Here is a 19,242-nt window from a genome sequence, read left to right on the forward strand (position 1 = left end):
AAAAGGCAGTTTTCCAATTGAAGGCATTACCCGCCCTACTCTCCATCCGATTGGCTAATAGTCGTTGCCTGCTCTGATTGGATTGGTTATGTTTCACCGCATTGACCGCTGCCAGAGCCCTCGACGCGGCCGCGGTTGGTTAGGATTACGGCGAGTATCAGGATAAGCCAATCTGAGGCAGAGTAAGGAAGAATAGGGCGGGACATGCCCTCGAAGCTTGGAAAAAAAAATACAACTAGTGGGAGGGAAGTTTAGTATGACAGGACAGGAAGTCTGCTTGTGTTGGTGGTGCAGCAGCAATCACACCCTCTGTGTGATCAATGTCAAGAAGAGTTTACACACTAAAATAATGTAGTAAATGCTCAAACCAGGAGACCACAACTCGACTGATGTCTGCTCGAAATGGCGGAAGCGAGCCAACCAATCGTTAGGTATAAACAACAAGCTGCTCTGCAGCACTGACAACTTGTATTATTGTCCTTTGACTTTTTCACATGGTCTGTTTAAAGTACTTCACGCCATAGTGTGTTGATCAAATGAATAGTAGTCAGGTGGAAAAATCTACCAGCCACTGACAGATGTTCAAATTCACCAGCCACTCAAATCATTACATTGTGTCTGAAATCTACTTGCCACTTTCATATTACCAGCTGGTGGCTGGTGCTTATTCCCCACCCTAATAGTAGTCTGGGTTTATATTACTGCAGGATGAAACTCACCTGCATTTTGTGGGCAAAACTGTCTGTGGGTTTTTAAGTGTGTGTGTACTCAAATAGTTACTCAGCCAGGTAACCCAATATTTGAATTTAAATCTACAGGATTCATATAAAAGTGTCTATGTAGAAGTAATTGTGCACAGCCATGAAAAAGATAAGGTATTTGATATTTTCTGTCTGCTCGTTCCTCAGTGTTATTCCTGATGATGAAGGGAAAGAAAAGTTCAAGAAGAGTGACCATGTTGCTTTTTACAGGTATGTTGGCCATTTCATGTTAATGTTATAATGTACAATTTGTATTCATAAATCACCATAATCACTCACAATGAAGTGTATTTTGCAGGACAGTGTACAGTATGTAATATTGATGTTATTGTTACTCTCAAGGCGACAGATGGAGGGCCCCAACTTCCAGCACCGAGCCCTGTTGGACACCATGGTGCTCACAGAGAAGGGGGCACGTTTTAAACTGTTGGAACCTGACACACAGGTCTGAACACCGCTATTACTGTAAATCAAAGCCAAGGATGATCTATTTTTTTTATTCATATTTGACACCATTTGGTCATTGCCATATACATATACAACCCTTAAACCCTGACTTTGGGTAAAATTGTCCCGTTTTCAATTTTGGTTTTATATCATACGTAGAAATAAGCGCTGAAAATGTGTAGAAGAAAATGTTCACAATTTAAAACGTTGGAAAAAGCAAAAACAAACTGAAAAAAGGCGTCGAAAAAAACAAAAGGTTAAAAAAAGAAAAAAAGTCACTGGTATCTTGCGGTATCTTGTGGAAAAATCACACACTGTACATTGTATTTTCATTGATAATTTTTCAACTAGAATATATATAGTCATATAGAAAAAGAGAGAGATAACTTTTATTTGAGCAAGGATTCAGAATTAGACTGCCAGGCTGACAGAATTAGATTTTATTTTTGTGTTAATTTAGGTAATACATTTAAATTTAGTTTGCATTAGAAAGGTCTTCATAAATTCACCTTACATCAATAACATCCTCTAAAGGGGACAATAACTGGCGTAACTACTACTAACTACGTACAGTATAGCAGTCGTGTAATATCATTTCATTGGATCATTTCTTTAGCGCCTCGGACCTTCACTAGCATTGTGAGAGAAAAAAATTAAGTCTGCCCCTATTATCTCAAAAATGAAAACAGTCGTGAAAGTGCATGAAAAAAAACCTACATTTTATAATAAATCACATTTGCGGAATTTTCTGAACTACTTTTTATTCTACATTTCTCAAAAAAAAAAAAAAAAAAAAAAAAAACTTACTTTGCTCTTTTCACAGACCACACTGCTTCTTTCTGTGTCACCTTGCAAAAATGACACGGTGAGGATATTAATAGATGAACTGCAGCCCATAAAAGCACGCTACCGAGTTCCAGATGTGATAACGGAGGAGCCGCATGTTGAACAGTAAGAGCTGAATCAGCATCATCCATCCATTACGATATCGAGTTACACAGCAATGCAATTACACAAAGTCCACTCTTCCTCTCACAGGCCTTCCTCTGGGTTTGTTGGCAAAAAGGAATCTGAGATGTTGTTAGGTATTGTTAAAATCAATTTAGAAGTTAGGCCAGTTAATGCACGTCATCTGTGCAGCCTGAATATTGCGGCAGACAATGCGTTACTATGTTTTATTATGGACCTACTCTTGGCAAATATACCATGCACAAACAATATATCAGAGGTCAAGAATTAGGGCTGTCCTCAACTAAAGAAATTCTTAGTCGACTAACACAATTTTGTCGACTAATCGATTAGTTGATTAAATTGACAGAGCTGTGCGCTTTGAGAGGTGGTTAAGACTAGAAAAGCACAATATAAATGTAGTTAATTAACCATCTGTAAAACTGAGTTTCTCCACAATGAATCCTGCAAAAGCACCACTTTAAATCTTGTGTTTACCATAAATGTGCTCAGAAGTTTCTTGGAAATGAGTAATTAACCATGAATAAGCATAAAAAATGACTAATAGACTAAAGAAATCTTAGTCGACTAAGACCAAAACGACCGATTAGTCGACTAATCAATGAAGAGGTGGCAGCCCTATCAAGAATGGTAATGTATACTTCGTGTATACTGGATGTGTAAAACAGTTATTGCTGAGTGTGTGTGTGTGTGTGTGTGTGTGTGTAGTTGTTAGGACTGTATCATGTCACTGTATTTGTTAAGTCAATCAACAGTTTAAAAAATAATAAGTTAGGCCAGTTAGTGTACTTTGGGAGTGGTATGTCAGTTTTTGTCTATGAGTTAAAAGGTCAACATATAAAACCATGAAATGGCTTCCAAGTTAAAATGTAAGGGTACGGTTTCCAACTTCCCATTGTTGCAGTCCTTGGACAGTGTTTGACCTTCTCTCTCATCGTCTGGCAGGTTGAGAGTGGAGAGACAGTCTAAGGACTCCGTCACCCTCTCTTGGTCTTCGGGACGTCACCAGGTTTGCGTGTGGCATTTCCCTTTCCGACTGGAGATCCTGTGCGAGGACAAAGCGATGGTTACGTTCAACGCGAAAGGCAAACTGTGGCTGGAAGCGCTGCAGGATCCACCCGGGTGAGAGGATCTCAGGGAAGGGTTGTGTGCCGGAAACAAATCAACACCTGGAAAAAAAAAATTAATTCAATTGGATTTTGTGTTTTCTTTCCTCAGGGCCACATCTCGTGGTAGTGAGGTAAGAGAATACGGTCAAGCTGCCATGTAATAGGACTCCTACTTAAAGCTCTTTAAATGTTTTGTTCTTCTTCACTTTGTTCCTCTGACAGCTTCAAGAGGACCACACAAGTGTATTATGGAAAGAGACTTTCAGGCAGTTTGTGGATATCCAAGCTAATGGTTTGTTTCTGCGTTTTTACCATTTTAAAAAGGCATACTTGTCAGTTATTCCAGCCGTGTAGCTAATTACAGTTCTATTTCCCGATGCTTTGAGATATTCACCCTAATGCAGCGGACTGGAGAGGAATATTGTTCGTTTCTCCAAGGAACTGATTATTTATTCTAGTATATACCTTTTTTTTTAAGTAAAAGTTATTCTGTCAAAATGTTGCATTATTTACTCTACATACTTTGATTCTAAACACATTAGATTGAACTGTATTGTCATTGCACAGGTACTGAGGCTATAAATAACCATATTTACATAGCATTGTTCCAAACAATTTTCTAGAGAGAAATTTATAGAAGAAAAAAAAAAACTACAGCCATTGAACATACTTCATTAAGGACAAAAAAATAAAAACATACATATACACAAACCATAAGGGCTCTTAAAGTGCAGACCTCCACCAAGGCATGCCCTATTTCACAATGTTCTCACAATGCAGGGGGAATTGTCCCGGTCTGTAAGTTTTTTCCGATTATACCGTAACCACATGAATGCAGCACAAATGCCCCCATCTCGCGATGGTCAGGAATGGGAAAAATAATTTGTGCACCGCCCCCTCATTCAGATCAGCTCCAAAATATAATGGGTTCTTCCCCGGACCATGCTACAACCGTCCGCCAACATTTATGAAAATCGGGCCAGTAGTTTTTTTTTGTAATCTTGCTGACAAAATGACAAACCATTGGCCTCCTTGGCGGAGGTAAATGAATTAAAATGCCTGATGTTGATCTCCAGGTCCCAGTAGCATTGGGGCTGACCTCTGTCTCCACGGCTTCAGTCACGTGTACGGTCTCCCAGAGCACGCTGACGGCCTTCAGCTCAGAGACACCAGGTACACACCTACAGTACATGCAGAAAAAGGACTTTTATGCAGTGAAGACATATTTATTTGTATTAACAGCTTTTAATTTCCATACTCGGATGGTAATCATGTTTTTCCATTTCATTTCACAGAGATGGTGAACCTTACCGGCTGTATAACTTGGATGTCTTTGCGTATGACTTGTACAGCCGCCTCGGCCTGTACGGGTCGGTGCCGCTGTTGGTGGCCCACAAGCCCGACAGGACTTTGGGTGTATTTTGGCTAAACGCATCCGAAACGTTTGTGAACGTTCATTACAGCCCATCTGACCATCAGGTAACCGTTGTTCCAGCGCAGTTCTCTTATATAATGTCTGTCAAAGCTTAGTTTTTCATCAGCTGCCTTCTTATTCCCAAAAGTTCGAGAAGCAGAATTGTGACTAGAATTTTAGTTTGGTCAAACCCCCAGGCAGGGTAAAAGATTTTGATGAAAAAATGTAAACCACCGTCTTACCTCTTAAAAGGTGCTCTTAGCGATGTCACGCGTTTTTTAGGCTACAACATTTTTTGTCACATACAGCAAACATCTCCTCGCTATCTGCTAGCTGTCTGTCCCCTGAAGACACTGTAAAAAACATCTCCTCACTATCTGCCTGTCCCCTGAAGACACTCTTAAAAACATCTCCTCACTATCTGCTAGCTGCCTGTCCCCTGAAGACACTGTAAAAAAACATCTCCTCACTATCCGCTAGCTGCCTGTCCCCTGAACACACTGTAAAAAACATCTCCTCACTATCTGCCTGTCCCCTGAAGACACTGTAAAAAACATCTCCTCACTATCCGCTAGCTGCCTGTCCCCTGAACACACTGTAAAAAACATCTCACTATCCGCTAGCTGTCTGTCCCCTGAACACACTGTAAAAAACATCTCCTCACTATCCGCTAGCTACCTGTCCCCTGAAGACACTGTAAAAAACATCTCCTCACTATCCGCTAGCTACCTGTCCCCTGAAGACACTGTAAAAAACATCTCCTCACTATTCGCTAGCTGCCTGTCCCCTGAACACACTGTAAAAAACATCTCCTCACTATGCGCTAGCTGTCTGTCCCCTGAACACACTGTAAAAAACATCTCCTCACTATCCGCTAGCTGTCTGTCCCCTGAAGACACTGTAAAAAACATCTCCTCACTATCCGCTAGCTGTCTGTCCCCTGAACACACTGTAAAAAACATCTCACTATCCGCTAGCTGTCTGTCCCCTGAACACACTGTAAAAAACATCTCCTCACTATCCGCTAGCTGTCTGTCCCCTGAACACACTGTAAAAAACATCTCCTCACTATCCGCTAGCTGCCTGTCCCCTGAACACACTGTAAAAAAATGCGGTCTCTGTAGACAGCCCAGGCTCCACAAACGGCAACAAAAACAAACTGCGCCAACCTGCAACACCAAACATAACAAACAGTGTTTCAGCCAATAACCGACAAGAAGGATTTTGGGGTGGGGGGGGTTAGTGCGCGGAAGCATGGAAGGGAGGGAGAGGGGACGGGATGAGGAGGGGGGAAGGGCGAGCTAGACTTTGTTTCGTTTGAAAATACTTTGAACGTGTGGTATCTATAGTAGCGATGCTGTGGTGATGTATGAAGAGGAATCCGCTGACACTGTTCTTAAGGTTTATTACATCAAAGAATTCAGCATCAATTAAAGACCCTGCAGAAGATCTGGAGAGGACAGTTTCCCAATTCTTAAAATAGTCACTCTAACATTCTGCGGTTGAAACACGGCATATATGCTCTGGCATGGTGTAACATAAGACGTAGTTATGTGGGGGGTAGAAAGCAAGAATAGAACAAAGCCCATATAAGCCTCTAACAGAGACCTAAGTTTAAAAGTCATAAATCTTCAGAGAGCAAATTCCATATTAGTCCTTAACAGAGACCCGAGTCAAAGCCGTAAATCTTCAGATACTACAAACGTCAACAAGAAGTGACGTCACCCAACATCGCTTAGAGCACCTTTAATATGGCAGGAGTAAGAAGACGTTTTGGTGCGGCTTTTGCAAGTCCTTCTGGATTCAATTACAAGTCTATTTAACTTAATTAAAATAAGGATGGTTCTAAAAAATATAAACAGAAACACAGTTTCCAAGGTAAAGCATTTTAGAAAACATGCCAAAAAATGTACATTCATAAAGGCATGATAACCCCCCCCCCCCCTCTACCTCACCCAGGATGGCCAAACACCTCCAGTGAAGAGGAGGCGGGTGGAGCCTCAGACTGACGTCCACTGGCTGTCAGAGAGTGGTGTGATTGACTGCGTGGTTCTGCTCGGGCCCAGTCCACAGCAGCTGTTCACCCAGTATGCTCAGCTGACGGGTGGGTACGCAGCACCGAATCTATGTCATTGGGTTGTAACAAAGCATGCACAAAAAAAAAGTATATTTAAAGGGATACGCCACTGTTTGTTGAAATAGGGCTCATCACGGTCTCCCCTAGCTGTAGATAGGTGGGCCAACGCATTTTTTGTGCGTGCATCGTTTTAGTCTGTTGCAACACCGGCAGCGCCGCCGCTAGTTAGCTTAGCGTAGTGAATGGAATCCTATGTTGCCGGTTAGCATGTTGTGAGTAAAAGTGAGCCAACAAAAGACAAAAAAAAACAACTACTTTGATTACTTGCACTGAGACAAAAAATGTGTCGGCCCAGCTAGACCGTGATAAGCCCTATTTCAACTAACGGTGGCGTATTCCTTTAAGATCTTAAGAAGGATGCTTACGGAGGTTTTTAACCTAACAATGTCAGATTTATTTGTAATTTCCGTCTACAATTAACCACAGTTATTCTTTTGACAAATAACACATGATTTTTCTGTGGTTATCATGTCGTGTATGTTACAAAGTGGAAAGAAATAGTGTTAAGCAAGAAGAGAAATAAATAAGTAATACACTGTATGATTTCTTCTTTTAATTGTATTCTCCAGATGTTGATGCTGACAGTATGCCCGTACATTCTCTATCTGTATGACTCTCCACATGTCCTCCCTCCCTCTGTCAGGATATCAAGCCCTACCCCCTTTGTTTGCACTCGGGTACCACCAGTGCCGCTGGAACTACGACGACGAAGCTGACGTGAAGGCTGTAGATGCTGGATTTGATCGCCACGGCATCCCGTACGACGTCATCTGGCTGGATATCGAGCACACGGACGGGAAGCGATATTTTACCTGGGACTCTGCTCTATTCCCCGAACCAGCCGGCCTGCAGCGCCACCTAGAGAAGAAGAAGAGGAAGGTGAGTTTTAGGCAGGCATGCACCATGTATTTACTGACTTTTTGTGTTGGGTGTCACATTTCGGTTATTTATTGTGCATATTTTTTTTTCTTATCTTTCAGTTGGTCGTTATAAGTGATCCCCACATCAAGGTTGACCCTGATTGGTTGTTGTACTGCGAGGCCAGAGACGGACGGCATTTTGTCAAGAACAGACAGGGGCAGATCTATCAGGGCTCGTGCTGGCCTGGTAATGTTTTTCTTAATAATAATAATTATAATAATAGAGTTAAATGACACAATGAAAGCTCTGCCATTATGCTTTAACAACCCTGACACTTACTTTGAAACGCCTCTGCTGACATAAAAATAAACCTATTTTCTGAATATCGTAGTAGGTATTAGTTGTATAGTGTGTGTTTTTTTTCTCCCAAGTTACAAGTATTTTTCACGTAATTTTTCGAACATGACTTTAAGTCATTTTGGAGCTTCTCCACACAAAGTATAGACATATAAATACATTTTTTTTCTTACGCCTGTAGTTTTTATTAACCTCTCACAGGTGAGTCCTCCTACCTTGACTTCAGCAGTTCAGACACTCGGGCATGGTACTCCAGATGTTTCGGCCTGGATAAGTACAAGGTAAGTGTATAAAGAAGCCACAAATCAATGCTACTGTATATATGCAACCCAATGTATCCATAATCATTTATAATAATCATAATAATCTAAAGGTTTTTTTTGTGGCTATGAAATTGAGTCTTCTTAAATTTCTTCAAGCACCTTCAACAAGTACTTTGGCTCAGACAGAATGACTTAATAATCCAAGATAACATGCTGTATATTTATATTTTTATTAACTCATTGAAGTGTTTGTCTGACGCAGGGATCAACGCCATCGTTATTTGTGTGGAATGATATGAATGAGCCGTCTGTGTTCGACGGGCCAGAGCAGACAATGCCAAAGGACGCAGTGCATTATGGGGGCTGGGAACACCGGGAATTACACAACCTGTACGGTTTTTACCAGGTGAGCGGCAGGCTCACTAACTTCTTTGGATACAGGCATCATTATTCGTCTTGTGTAACATTGTCCTTGGAGAAAAAAAATCTGTGGTTGCTCCAGAACTTTAATCAGGGTAGAAAAAATATGTAGCCCGTTAGGGGACGCCACTGTTCATCATGCCAACTGCTATAATTATTATGACTCATATTTCTGTATATCTGTATCTCTGTGTCGTAACCGACAGCGGCAGATGACCGTCCAACTAGAGGAAGGTTCTACCTGAGGTTTCTGCCCGTTTTAAAGGTGCCCTGCCATACAAAACCGTTTTAACTTGCATTTTTTGAAATATGTTAGGTCCATATGGGTTTGTGTTATGTCGTGAATGTGAACATGAACTGCTACCTGCTCTGTCAGCTGTAGTCACTGAAAAGAAATAAGAGGAGAAATCAGGCCAATTACAAAAGCTGGTCAGTCTGACATCATGTTGCCTGAGCTCATTACTAGCTTACTACAGCTTAGCTTGTTGAATATTAATGAGAACTGGCAGAAATCAAGCTGAGTCTTCCTGTAGTCTTTCTATATCACACGTTAAAATGGCTTGAAACAAGGTAACCAAGGCATTTTTTTCCACAAAAAAATGTTACAGAGCCCATTATAGAACTTCAGACATTACCCCAAAGTAATGAAATACGTGTGGCAGGGCACCTTTTAAAGAAACTTTTTCCTCTCAACTGTCGCACTAAAAACTAATTGTTGGGTCTTTGTAAATTATAGAATGGTCTAGACTAGTCCCGCTTTGCCAGACCCTCCTCCAAAGCGCACTGAAGGAGGGTCTGGCTACTCCACACAGTATTTGGGGATGGGAGGAAAACGTGCTCTGGTTTAATGGCATTTATTAATCCACCAAATTTAAAATTCTAACACAAAGAAAGCAGAAGGAAACGGCACCTGCAGCACCGGAGCAACCCCAGAAGTGGAACGTCAAGGATACAGACTAGGTCTAAACCTACTCTATCTGTAAAGTGTCCTGAGATCACTTCTGTTATGATGTGACACTATAAATAAAATTGAAAAGGATAACTCTCCAATAAAACACAAAAAACAGGGGAGTTCTGTTGCTGCAGGTACAATCTCATCTTCACCTCTGCCATATGAGAGGCTTACAACTTAACTAAATGACGAGTGATGAGTTATTAGTAAAGAGTATTGAAATAATTACTGCCTTACGTTTTGTTTTTTTTGCTCACAGCACATGGCAACAGTGGAGGGCCTGATCACTCGCTCAGGGGGCTTAGAGAGACCTTTCGTCCTTTCACGCTCGTTCTTTGCTGGGTCACAGAGACTTGGTATGTTTTTGAAATGAAAAGTAAACTCAATCCCCTGTGCTGTCTTCATGGTTGTATCCATAACTGACTGCCTGATGTGATTGATGTTTGGGATGCAGGAGCAATATGGACAGGGGACAACGTTGCCAGTTGGGAGTACCTGAGAATCTCCATCCCAATGCTGTTGTCTCTAAGTGTGGCAGGGATTGTATTTTGCGGAGGTGAGCGCGGTACTGTACATGGTGGATTGATTTCTTTTGTTATTAAAAACCACAAATACAACTGTTGACTGCTTTGAGAGACAGAAATACTGGACTTTATTTGGCAAGACTAAAACTATACTTTCTACCTTAAAACTAGTCTTGCAGTAACAAGACTAAACAGTAACGTAATGGGCTGTTTTATCCTATTTCAGCGGATGTCGGTGGGTTCGTTCAGGATCCGGAGCCGGAGTTGCTGGTGCGCTGGTACCAAGCGGGCGCCCTGCAGCCGTTTTTTAGAGGTCACTCTGCCAAGGAGACAAAGCGCCGGGAGCCCTGGCTGTTTGGAGAGGAGGTCACCGCTGCAATCCGCACTGTGATCCAACAGAGGTACTCTATGTGAGATGTCAGCCGAATGAGTTTCAAACAGGGAAGGAAGCAGGGATAACGGGGGCTCTACAAATTCCATTTTTTACAGGTCGAAATTAACCAGCGTTTGGTGGTTGTCAAATCTAACCTAATGATCTGTTTTTGATGTTATGTTTTACCCGCACATTTGGCTAAGAAAAAAACCAAACTTAAATTGATCAATTTCAGCCAAGGCAGCTGTAATTGACTAATATTAGGCCTGGGTTAGTCTATATCCTCGATGTTCCACTTCCAGGATTGCTCCGTTGCCAACGTAAATTCTGCTGGATTTCACACATTTAGGCCGGATATCAGTTGCCTTGGGCTTCCTTTGTGTTGGCATTCTAAACTCCTTAGGATTTCTGAGGACTATGGTTAACTGCTTCTCAAATCTCTGCAGGGTAAATCCAGACAGCAATCAGAGTTTTCTGTTGCATGACTTAAACAACTTTTGAACGTACAACAAGTTCCTTCCCGAGGCTATTTTGCAAAGGCACCGTGGCGCGCTTAGCACCGCCTGAGACAATTTAGATTGGTTTAAAGAAATGGCAATAAACCAGAGCACGTTTTTCTCCCATCCCGGAACACTGTGAGGACTAGCCAGACCCTCCTTCGCAGCACTGTGGAGGAAGGTCTGGCAATGCGAGACTAGGCCTGGGTTAAAATAATCCATTCTCCAATTAAATCCATCTTTGTTTGAGTGATCTGTAATAAAATCCCAACATCAGTCTTTTAATATATGCCTTTTCCCCATTGGATGTACAGTATAACCCACCACAAACATTGTGTGTGTGTGTGTGTGTGTGTGTGTGTGTGGGGGGGGGGGTCAATTCTTATGGTGCATTATAAAACCTATTTGAGGGTTGCTTCTTTCTTGTACAATTTACAGCATAAGTTCTGAGAATCACTTTTATATCAAAGCGAAATTGATACTGTAACTGAATTTTCCCTTGATATTGAATCGTTTAGGAAATGTAATCGAATCTGGACCTTTTGAATCGGAATCAGATCTCTTCGGGAAATCATTGGCGATACCCAGCCCTATAAGGACAAGAATAAATCCCCAGCGAGGCCAGACAAAGTGTTTTACCTCATTACCCCATTAAATGTCAGAGTCAACATGCAGAGGGGAACACACATTTGTAATGCGTTTCATGATTTTCTAATGCATTTGACTGAATGATGTTTTGTCACAGTCTTCTTGTCTCTTCTGCACTCAGGTACTGTTTGCTGCCATACTGGTACACTGTGTTCCACCAGGCTCACACCTCTGGTCTGCCTCCACTCAGGTCAGTGCTGCTGCCATCTGCTGCTCACTGGACGTACTGCAGAATCCTCTCTAGCTTTAGCTCGGAGTTTTTTTCCCCAGACACTAGAGGTCAATGTCTCTCATGTTTTGATAATGTAATGTTGACATTTAAAAGCTGTACAGAACGTTACAGAAATGCTCATTTGATTCCAAACTGTACAGACCTCTGTGGGTGGAGTTCCCGAGAGAACAGAGCACCTTGACTGTGGACAACCAGTATATGATTGGTGATAAATACCTTTTCATTTTTTCATTATTCACTACTCGGTGCACCCTGAACTGATTGCACTAGTCTAACTGTCTTTTGATTTCATGCAGGAGGAGCGCTGCTGGCCTGTCCTGTAACTGAAGCGGGTGTTGAAGAAGTCAAAGTCTTAATGCCTGGATCCGGTGAGGTAAATCCACCACCAGGTAACATTTATACGTTCCGATGTCTTCATGATACACGTCGGTGTGGATGTTTTATTAAGGTTTCTGTTTCAGGTTTGGTATGACGTCCACTCTGCAAAGGCGTATAACGGAGGCAGGACTCTGAGTCTTCCAGTCACCTTGGACACTGTAAGTGTTTGTCTTGATTCACACAGCAATGGTTACTTCATGCGTAGAAAATTGCCAATTCTCAACTGAAATAGAGCCAAATATATTATGGAGGAAACTTTCATTTTTTCTCTGTATTAGTCTCGCATTGCCAGACCTATCCCCACATTGCTGTGGCATACGGTCCGGCTACACCACAGATACATTCTGGGATAGGAGAAGAAAAAAAATGCTCTGGGTTGTTTGCATGTCTTTAAACCAATCACAATCGTCTTGGGTGGCGCTAAGCTCCAGACGCAGAGACCCCCGCAAAAGACAACGCCACATAAAATATGAAATTAAGTTAACTGTACAATACAATACAGTAGCGTGAGCTATTTAAATCAGCCGATATGTGGTTACACCTCATTTGCTCTAACCAGCGCATCACTTTGTGTACTTCATCCACAGCAATCCCACCAATCGGTCCCAAAACGTCCCAGTTAGAGAGGAAACGTAAACATATTCTTTGTAAATCTTTACAATCGCTCCCGCGAAAGAACCAAGCAGGTCTGCCTTGTTGCACAATCCACAATTTTCTGCTTGCTAGCTCGTAGTTTGCGGTTGTTTCCCCGAAGATAATGGAGTTTGAGAACGGCGACACACAGGGAGCGGAGGGTAAAGGGCATTGTCAGGAAATTATCCTGGAAATGTACTTGCGTTGATCCATTCTACCTGTGTACAGGTCCCTGTGTTCCAGCGTGGCGGCTCGGTGGTCTGCAGGTCAGCAGGCAGTGGCTCCTGTACAGCTGAACTCCAGCAGCTCCCCCTCTCCATCACTGTGGCCCTCAACTCTCAGGTAACGCATGCAGGAACATGGCTCCTGTTGATAGAACAGGTTTCCTACAGCAAGTGAAACCAGGTCTACTCCTGACCATGATCTTGAATTGAAATACAGTGATACAAACTAGTATATTCTAATATTTGTCCACCTCTATTTACGTAATTATTTATGGCTAAAATATAAGAAACATCTTGATGGTGCCAAGTTTTTACTGTCCATTGATTAAAGGTGCCCTGCCACACAAAACCATTTTACTTGTATTTTTTTGAAATGTTAGGTCCATATGTGTCTGTGTTATGTTGTGAATGTGAAAATGAACTGCTACCTGCTCTGTCAGCTCTAGTCACTGAAAAGAAATAAGTAGAGAAATCAGGCCAATGACAAAAGCTGGTCAGTCTGACGTGGTGTTGCTTGAGCTCATTACTATTCATGAGCTCGCCCAGTTGCGCTGGGTAAAGGATGCGGATAGCCAGGCTCTCATTGGCTAGCTGTTAGCCAATCACAGTCAAGCAGCTTAGCTCGTTGAATATTAAGGAGAACTGGCACAAATCGAGCCAAGTCTTCCTGCAGGCTTTCTATACCACGCTAGAATGGCTTGAAACAAGGTAACCAAGGCATTTTTTCCACAAAAAACTGTTAAGAGTCCATAGTAGAACTTCAGACATTACCACAAAGTAATACGTGTGGCAGGGCACCTTTAAACATGATTGCGCTAACGTTTCTGCATCCACTGTAACAGTAGATGTTGGTTATACAGAGACGACTTAGCTGCAAATGTTCTGTTTGATGCCATATGTGTGTTCCAGTGCATGCTAAAGGATTTGCAGGCCACGTTACAAACTAAGAGTTATTGGTAAGACAGAGGTAGCTGCTAAAAGGGTTAACAGTTTCACTTCTGTAAGTTTAATACTTAGTATAAAATAGTTGACTCTTGCAATCTTTGTCTGGTATCTTCATGGTTGAATGAGCTTATTGTTGGTAGCTTTGGATAAAAGTGTCAGCTTAAGACTGTTCAGTAATTAAACTTAATAGTTTAGACATGTGACATTTGCATGATTTAATTAGTGAAATCCTGACTGCAGTCCCTTCTGTCTCTGCAGGAAGCAGCTGACGGGGAGTTGTACCTGGACGACGGCCATTCCTTCAGCTACCGTGACAACAAGGCCTTCTGCCTGCGCAGGTTCACCATGCTGTCAGGCCGTCTGCTCTGCCGGTGAGTCACAACTCACACCTCCTAAAGAGGGAGCCATTTTTAGACCACACGTGAAAAGAGCTTTTTTTTTGGGTTGTACATAAGTAGTTTTAATGTTTGAAATGAAAACACGTTGCGTCTCACAGTCCTGCCAGTGAAGGAGGAGGAGGAGGAGGAGCGTTTGACTGCGTTACCGTTGTACAGTCAGTCACCGTCCTGGGAGTGAAGAGCAAACCGTTCACAGTGGTTGTGCATGTGTCAGGTGAGGAGCTCTGCCTTTATAGTTACATACAGTACACTCACCGGCCACTTCATTAGGTACACTTGGACAATCTAATGTGATCCATAAATCCTAATAATGTCCATGTGTTTTGATTGACACTATCAGAGGTATTAACCTCACTTCCTTTATTATTAAGGTTGTAGTTTGCAGTGGTGTTGTTGAACTGGACGACATCATATTGAAAGGTGTTTCTTCCATTTGTTTCCATCCATTTACATACATGAGTGGGCCAGAATGTTGTCACGCGTCAGGAGTTTGCAGGTTTGGACCCAAATGCAGAGGAGACGAAGAGTCAAGAACCACCTAAACCGAGTCATTACCGAGACCAGAGTGTATCGAGACCGAGTAATTACTGAGACCAGACCAGTGCGAGTCCCACACTGCGTGACACGATATAATATGGAAAATGCTAACCATAGGCCCTCCTCAAATTAATCTGAAAGATCCACATTCCCATAAAAAAAGAAATTATTTATTTAAGAATTAAGATTCTTCTTCATCTACGTCTTTTATTGCCATCATTTTTTTATTGAAATCCATCCATCCATCCATCTTATTTTATCAAATGAGCAACATTAAATGTCTTGATAAAATAATCCACCAAAACGTGCCTGGGCGCCCAGTACCAGATGAACCACCTCAACTCAATCATGGTCTTGATAAAATAATCAAAAGGCAGTTGTGGTCTTGACCGGTCTTATAATAAGACCCCGATAATAAATAAAATCCATAGTCCTCTTAATCGGTTGATTCTGAGACCGGACCGAGGTCTTCAAAAAGTGTTCTCGAGACCAAGACCGAGAGGAGGTAACAGAGAGTTGAATGATTAAATGACCAAAAATAAACTCCCAATCCAAGTAAGCAGCCAGTAATCGGAACAGAAAACCAGTAAGTAATAGCCTGACATTTGCTGCCGCTAGGGTGCGTCTAGATTTCTAGGCCAAGTAAGTAATAAAGTAAGACGACAAACTGACAGCATGCAACGTGAGCACACAGACTAAATACACAAGGCACCGAGGGTAGTAACGAGATCAGGGATGCACCGAATCCAGGATTTGGCTTCGGATGCGGCCGAATATTGGTTTCTGCCGAACCTAGAATTCTTTCCACCGAAACCCTACGCTGCTTGATGTAATGACGGCGCCGTTGATTACGGCAAGGTGTTTACATAGGTGCAGCATTCAATGCAGCAGGGTGTGAGAAAGTGAAAATGGAACTTGTGAGCAGAAAAAGGGTTGTTTGGCAGTACTTTCAGTCAAAAGAAGGCCATTCAAGTCCAGCTACATGTTCAATTTACAATGCCTATTTGTCTCGTGGCGGCGAGGACCCTAAACAACACACAACATCACTGCTGTTACAACATTTGCGTATGAAACATCCAAAGGAATACGAGCTGTGCAACGTGGTTTACTTCATTAATGCGTTTACTCTGTTAATGGACTGGGGGGGGAGGATTCGGTATTCGGATTCGGCAGAATCTTAACCAGTGTATTTGGTATTCGGCCGAACCCCAAAAATCTGGATTCGGTGCATCCCTAAACGAGAGGCAGGGGACATGGGGGCTGATGAACAGGTGAAACACATCAGGGACTAATCCCACTGAACAGGAAACTAAGCTAGGCCTTAACAAGACACCACAAAAAAAATGGGAAGTAAAGCATGCAAACATGCACAAGGATGGATCTAGGAAAACAATACACAGAACACAGAATAAAAAAAAAAAAAAAAAGGCAAAACCTAACCATTGACAAGAACGAGAAAAATACAGCAAAACAGGAAATGGTGAACTAATAACAGGGAAACAGCAAGCTAACATTAAGGGAATATATTAACCAAATTAAACAGGAAATAGCCAAACTGAAAACCCCAACCATGACAAATATTAGAAACACCTTTCAGTATAATGCACTCCTGTACAACACCACCCACTACGAGAGTTTTTTTGCGATTGTTGCGGCAAAAATCCTTGATTATGTGGCACGTTTTCTTAAAAAATGCGATGCAATTTTATGCAATGAAATTGCGGGAACTTGCAAAAATTGCGGGTTGGTGAAAAACAGAAGAAAAAAAAAGTGATTCCCCCTACACCCTGCTTTTCGATGATGTTCACGTTGCGTAATTACGTCACTTCATAACGTTCCCATGGTAACAGGGGAAAATGGCTGCTCTTGTATGAAGTAAACCAAAGAATTTCTAATAATAATAATAATCTGTAGACCGGCTTTGATTAAACACAACATTTTTCAACTTTCTGCTAAGATATATGTGACTTTTTTGGAACAAAAATGCGGGGATTATGAAATCATGCAAGCCCTGCATATTTTGCGCGGAAATCGGCAATTTATACGGCGAAAATGCAGCGTATTTGAAAAAATGCGGCCCCGGCATAAATGTGGACTTTGGCTGATTATGCATTGAATTATGCGATCGCATAATCACGTTTTTCTGGAGGGACTAGTTATTACCTTTCTGACAGCATCAACAAAAACTGAAAAATGATAAACTTCGTCAAAGTAGAATTTGTGGCAGAGCTGTATTGGATCACATTAGATGTGTACAACCTAATGAAGTGTATATTCACAGTTGGATTGTAGCAACTAACATTCACACGTATAGTAACACCTTACATGCACTAGTCTCACAGTGCCAGACCTTCCTCCACAGCGCTGCGGAGGAGGGTCTGGCTAGTCCACACAGCATTCCAGGATGGGAGAAAAACATGCTCTGGTTGATTGGCATTTCTTTAAACCAATCACAGTCGTCTTGGGCGGCACTAAGCGCCGGACGGAGCCACAGTGCCTCTACGAAAATAGCCTCGGAAGGGAACTTGTTTTGGTGGAACGTGTGTACGTTCAAAAGTAGTTTTAGTCGTGCGAGAGAAAACTCAGATTGGACAGATAGTCTAGCTAGCTGTCTGGATTTACCCTGCAGAGATCTGAGGAGCAGTTAACCATAGTCCTCAGAAATCCACCAGAGTTTAGAATGCCAACATAAAAGAAAGCCCAAGACAACATATCTGGCCCAACATATGCACCAACATGGGTCCCAGTACAAGCAGAGCCACATTAGCATTAACCAGTAAATAAGAGACACTGGTGGGGTCCAACAGGAAGAAAAAAACAAAAAAAAAAAAAAAACAGCATTTCCATGCCTACTTCATCAATTGATGGTGGTCAAAGATTAAAAATGTCTCGTTTGACTCCCCTTTTTGTGCCGTTTGACAATTCGAAAAAGAAATTCAATATAAAAGAGGTAGGGAAACATGTTCTTCTCAAGGAAATCATTCAAATTAAGCAATTACACTCTTTTTGTTATTTGTTATTATTGGAATGTATTTTCTATTTTCAGTAACAATATAAAAATAAATTAAAAAAAAGCACCCAAGGCAAATCATACCATATTTTCTTTTTTATCCCCAGGTGCTAAAGACACCTGTGCTGCCTTTGAATACATGGAGACCTGCTGCATGCTGACAGTGAACAACCTGAAGCTCAGAGTGGTGATGGACTGGGAGATACAGATAGGTTAACTGTCAATGTGTCAGTCACTCATTTTAAAAGCTTAGCAAAGTACACTTGATTGAATAGATTTGAAATGAAGACTTGTTTATACAAACCGGCACATGTGTAGCTACAAACAAGCAAGTAAAAAAAAAGTGTGTGCAAAAGGGACTACACACACTGCTCCACGATTATATTTTAATCATTTTACTTGTATTGAACTTCAGATTTTTTGTTGTTGTTGAAAACCTCAGACTTACAGCTTGGCAAATCCCTCCACTGACTTCTGCTTCGAGTACTGTACTTTTTTTTAAATCTGCGGCTGCACAATATATCACTTTTTTTACAGTCATCGCAATCAATCAACTGGTGCGGTATACACATCCCGAAACACTGCAACATATCGCAAACTACACCGTTAGTTGAAAGCAAATGAGCAGAAAACTGCACTTTAAAATGTAACGGTTATTCTTTTTTAGTGGTGCCTTTAATGTAATTTAATGTTTAATTTTCGTCATATTGTGTAGCCCTAGTCTATAGTCAGAAACATCAATAGAACAAAGGAGACATTTTAACCTGGGAATGAGAAGATTATTTTAAATTATTAAAGATATCAAGTTTGATTGTTAATAATAATCATTAATGAGAAATGACGTGTGGTTTAAAAGTTGTGGAGTGAAAGTTTACTGAATAAAGGGTGCACTCGTGTGCAGTTTCTTGCTGTAACAGACCTTCCTTTATTCTTAACATGATGTCATGCTAAGCTAACACCTGGTGACGAAGCATATATTTTTTGCTCAACAGCGTTGTGTTGTGTTGGTGTGACCTCTTCCTAACCCAGATGTTTTCTTACTTCAGGGTCATGAAATAGTACAATAACAAATGCTGGGATAAGCCGAATTCTGAAATGAGACATTACAAAGAAATAGCAGCTTGTGTATCAAGAGTCAAAACACCCCGACACT

General features: G+C 41.6%; 1 protein-coding gene across 3 annotated transcripts; it reads left to right on the forward strand.

Annotated features, from left to right (window-relative positions):
- Positions 1-271: 271 nt before the first annotated feature.
- On the forward strand, positions 272-19,003 carry ganc (glucosidase, alpha; neutral C). 3 transcript variants are annotated; one of them, XM_028565022.1, is made up of 25 exons: positions 272-431; positions 909-971; positions 1,104-1,206; positions 2,032-2,159; positions 3,123-3,299; positions 3,396-3,417; positions 3,509-3,578; positions 4,363-4,459; positions 4,582-4,765; positions 6,660-6,804; positions 7,481-7,716; positions 7,818-7,944; positions 8,257-8,336; positions 8,581-8,724; positions 9,950-10,046; positions 10,145-10,246; positions 10,441-10,615; positions 11,854-11,922; positions 12,105-12,169; positions 12,261-12,337; positions 12,426-12,500; positions 13,204-13,317; positions 14,403-14,515; positions 14,641-14,756; positions 18,197-19,003. In XM_028565022.1, exons 1-25 carry the CDS (start codon positions 403-405, stop codon positions 18,304-18,306), a joined length of 2,718 nt encoding a protein of 905 aa, XP_028420823.1. In that variant the 5' UTR covers positions 272-402; the 3' UTR covers positions 18,307-19,003. The 3 variants fall into 3 exon arrangements, 2 of the variants coding, with proteins under 2 accessions (XP_028420823.1, XP_028420824.1); XM_028565023.1 differs by having other exon boundaries at positions 14,410-14,515; positions 18,197-18,282; XR_003691039.1 differs by lacking the exons at positions 14,403-14,515; positions 14,641-14,756; positions 18,197-19,003 and having other exon boundaries at positions 12,261-12,353; positions 13,204-13,225.
- Positions 19,004-19,242: the final 239 nt, after the last annotated feature.

This window comes from Perca flavescens, chromosome 20 (assembly GCF_004354835.1).
Source record: "Perca flavescens isolate YP-PL-M2 chromosome 20, PFLA_1.0, whole genome shotgun sequence".
Classification (NCBI taxonomy): domain Eukaryota; kingdom Metazoa; phylum Chordata; class Actinopteri; order Perciformes; family Percidae; genus Perca; species Perca flavescens.